The sequence below is a fragment of the Rhamphochromis sp. 'chilingali' genome (assembly GCF_963969265.1).
Source record: "Rhamphochromis sp. 'chilingali' genome assembly, chromosome: 11".
NCBI lineage: Eukaryota > Metazoa > Chordata > Actinopteri > Cichliformes > Cichlidae > Rhamphochromis > Rhamphochromis sp. 'chilingali'.
The window spans coordinates 16,503,907-16,508,131 of NC_137938.1; the positions used below are offsets into that span (position 1 = coordinate 16,503,907).

Here is a 4,225-nt window from a genome sequence, read left to right on the forward strand (position 1 = left end):
ACTGCATTTCCAATACAACTACGAACTACAGTCAACCAGCTATCATGTTTTTAAGATAAACAGATGCTTAACTAAATTCCTTAAACTTGTAAATTCTTTTAGTGCTATTTCTTAAATTTGTAAATTCTGTAACTTATTGTATTATTTACTTAGTTTAGTCTGTTAATGTTACTGTCTTGGAGCAACTGTAACACACATAATTTCCTTCGGGAATAAAGTATTCTCATTCTGATTCTAATTAACCCATCCAAGTCATGTCTTGAAAAGCTGGTGACCAGGTCAAGCTAATAAAATGCATGTAAGGCACAGTATACAGCAGCAGGGACCAATAGCTGAGGAGCTCTAAAGGTCAAAGTGAGCTGCAGATTTCGATTAGAGTACATATCGTAATCAACACCGCCGCCGCGTGACCTATTAGAGTATTGCACTGCATGGTCTGCGAAGCGTAGGAACCATTGAACGCAGCTGTGTTTCCTCTCGGAGTGTAATACGTGATGGTTAAATCCGCGAAGTAAAAACAACTTGTGATTCTTTTCGTGGATCTCTTGTGGAATCGGATATTTGTTACTTAAAGCACAGCTTGTTAGCGCCGTATAGCGCCATTTCTATTTTTGATGTAGCGTATGCTTACCGAATCTGGTAAAGACTGAGACCTCTGTCATTCAACTTTCTCCGGAGTGTAAGTAAATGTTGACTTTTGACTTCGGTTGTGAAGCTCACATTTTTACTGGCTTTAAAGACCTGAATGCTGGGAATGGGAACTAATGTGGTTTAAAGTACTTTAGTAACGTGGGTGTAACGTGGTAACGCGCGCACGCGCACATTCACGTTCGGGTTACTGTTGTTAATGAACTAACATGGCTACATTAGCCCGATTTTCCTCTGGATTCACTATACGGTGTGTTCTTTGTTGTTCTTAGGAAATCAAAGATTATGAGTAGGGAGTCCAGAATGAGAGCAACAATAAACCAAAAGTTGACCGAGATGGGAGAAAGAGAGAGGTGAGTCGGTTATAGCCCTTTCTTAATAATGATATATTCGTATTTGTTCACTGTAACTAGCTGAATCCATGCATGTGTGACTGTAAAGCTTCTATAAAGCACAAGCTCTGTCACGTTTCAGTACGTCAGTAGTGCTCAGTGCATCAGTTGAGTTAAAGACATTACCAGCTATTGTAAAGCAAACATGTGGCTGCTACATGTTCACTAGGCACACATTTCATATAACAGTAAATACTCAACTCCGGTTGATGCTTCAAACTAGAAAGTATCTGCACTTATCACATCTTCATTTCAGTGGCACGCATCACTCTGAATAACATGTTTGTAAAGCTGACGGTGTTTATATGAAACAGTGGGATTTCCAGCTGTTATTCATAACTTCATAACATTAGGAGATAAGGGCGCAGTGTGATATGTGCTTGTATCTTATGGACAGATTGAAAGAGATACTGAGGGCTAGGCTCACTGAGTGCGGATGGAAGGACCAGATGAAGGCTCACTGCAAAGGTAAAGAGAACAGTGGTGTTGTTATCATAAATGTCACATCAATATGGTCAGGTTATAGGATTAAAAAAACAAAAACTGAACTTCAGGCGGTGTGATGTGGTTTTAAAGAGGCTGATATATTAACAAATGTAGATTACTGTATGAAAGTTGGAGCATATTTAAATATAGTTTTTCTGTAAATCTGACTGGTTAAACTATATTAATATGTAACCAGTGCCATCTCTACTATATTGACATTAAAGTGACCTTTAATGTCTGTTTTGAAGTTATTAAAGAAACCCTAAAATAACAGCGCCCAACAGCATGTGGTAATAAAGTTGCTAAATGTCAGCATTAGAATAAACATTTTATACCTGAGGTGGAAGCACCTGGGGTCGCTGCACAACCCAGCCAAAGCCCAGGCTTCACTGTGCCCAGCCTTAATGATGTACAGTAGTGCATGCCCTGTCTTAACAATTTATCCTTCTTAATTTGAAGCAGTTATGGATTATCGTATCAAAAGAAAAGACACATTAACTGAAATGAGATCATTGGATGTTGTCAATCTGCATGAAAACATCCTTCGTTCATAAAACAATGTGAGGAAAAGTCGAAAGACTTGATGAGATGAGCATAGAAATGTGTTCCCCTAGGCGAGACTAGCACCCTTGTCCTGTTGAAGCCAGTTGAAGCCATGAAGACAGTGCACTCTTGGCATGCACATGGTTAGCTGCTGAAGCTAAAGTTTGACTGTAGAAACTCCTTTCATTAACTAGATGTTGGAACGAAGCTTGCAGTTGTGTTTTGTTGTAGACTGATGTGAGACTGACTCATCTTTTGGTTTTGTTCAATATGCAGAAGTCATCAAAGAAAAGGGCTTGGAGCACGTGACTGTGGACGACCTGGTTGTAGAAATCACTCCCAAAGGCAGAGGTACCTCACTTTCTCTATTCAAATGAAACCGTGTGTACTATAAGTATCAGTTCCTGTCTAGGCTCTCCTTTTTTCCCGTATTGTTTATATATGAAAACATAATAGTTTAGATGATCTAAATTGGCAAGGTTGTGTTTGTGTGAGTTTAGACACAGAGATTGTTCACAGCAACGGATATAATTTTTTTTGTCTTGCAGCCTTGGTGCCAGACAGCGTGAAGAAAGACCTTCTACACAGAATAAGAGGCTTCTTGGCTCAGCATGCCACATAATTTGGATTAATGTTTCATTACACCACTTGTCTATACTACCCTAATACAGATTTATATTTCTCATGAGTTTAATGCATTTCAGAGACAAATACCAGTCAGCCACAACATTAAAGCTACCTCCTTAATATTCTGCTTTGACAGCAGCCCACAGACACAGAACCTGCCTGTCTTGTCTGGCCCCAGGATGTTGGCAGTGCATACTTTTAAATCCTGTGCGTTGCGGGATTTGGCCTCGGGATTGTCCCAGCTCATTCCGAGGATGCTCTGTCAGATTGGCCGTTCTGTGCCTTGGTCAATGCCGTGGGCTTTCTGTCATTTTGTCAATCAGTGTTTGCAGTGTGGCAGAGTGGGGAGTAATGCTTGGTTTTCCACAATGTTTGGATGGCAACAAATGCATGCTGGGATTAAAGGGTTCCCATTAGAACATGGTAATGTCATGTAATGAAGTAATCAATGTTATATACGTCTCCTGTGAGTGGTTCTAATGTTGTGGCTGATCACACAAAGTACTGACAGATCTAGTTGTTTCTACCAATCCTATGCCTCCCGCTATTACAGTTATGTAAATACACCTACCTTGCTTATGTAGTCATCCTTTGTACATGAGATGTGCTGTTTAAATAAAGGTTTTTCTTCTTTGAACTGGAGAAAGTCATTTTTAGAACAAATTCCTTCAGATTGAAGCAGTTACTGTCCAGACTTGTTTTATGGGCACAAGGTGGAAACAGTTGCTGATATCATGATTGTATTTTATATCATGATGATGTAAACCATGAAGAAAATCATATCCACTCACTTTGATAACTTTGATTTAAAAAATTTTTTAAATCGAATTCTTGCACATTATCATTCCAACATCCAATTTTCATCTATGCCAGTGGTAAATGTATAACGCAATTTATCCTACTACTTTTATGTTATTATTTTAATACACAAAACGTCTGATATTTCTATTTCAGGCTTCTTGTGCAGTGGGATAAGTAAGAAGGCTTATGTACAGGCCCATCTGAAAGTTTGCCAGTGAATATGTAAACGACTCCAAAATTGAGCTCTTTGGGATCAACTCAACTGGCCGTGTTTAGAGAAAGAGAAATGCTGATTATGATCCAAAGAACACCACAGCCAAGCACGGAGGTGGAAGCATTATGTTTTTCTGTACAGGACAGCTTTACTGACTTGAGGGGCTCACGAACAGGGCCATATACCATAAAATGCTGGACGAGAACCTTCTCTCAGCCAGAGCACTGAAGATGGGTTATTGCTGGGTCTTCTAGCAAAACATACCACCAAAATAACAAAGCAGTGGCTAAAGAAGAAGAACATTAGAGTCACAAAATTCAATAGCAAGTCTCCAGACCAATAGAAAATCTGAGGAGGGAGTTGAAGCTTTGAGTGGCCGAGCAGCAGACAAGAAACCTGAAGGATTCAGAGAGTTTCTGTAAAGAGGAGTGGAACAAAATCCCTCCTTAGACATGAAAACCTGGTGACCAACTACAAGAAACATCTTACCGCTGTGCTTACCATCATGAGTTTC

General features: G+C 39.6%; 1 protein-coding gene across 1 annotated transcript; it reads left to right on the plus strand.

Annotated features, from left to right (window-relative positions):
- Positions 1-470: 470 nt before the first annotated feature.
- Positions 471-3,337, plus strand: eny2 (ENY2 transcription and export complex 2 subunit). Its single transcript, XM_080896356.1, has 5 exons — positions 471-679; positions 921-1,001; positions 1,438-1,508; positions 2,346-2,420; positions 2,618-3,337. The coding sequence occupies exons 2-5, from the start codon at positions 934-936 to the stop codon at positions 2,689-2,691; spliced, it is 288 nt and encodes a 95-aa protein (XP_080752482.1). The 5' UTR covers positions 471-679; positions 921-933; the 3' UTR covers positions 2,692-3,337.
- Positions 3,338-4,225: the final 888 nt, after the last annotated feature.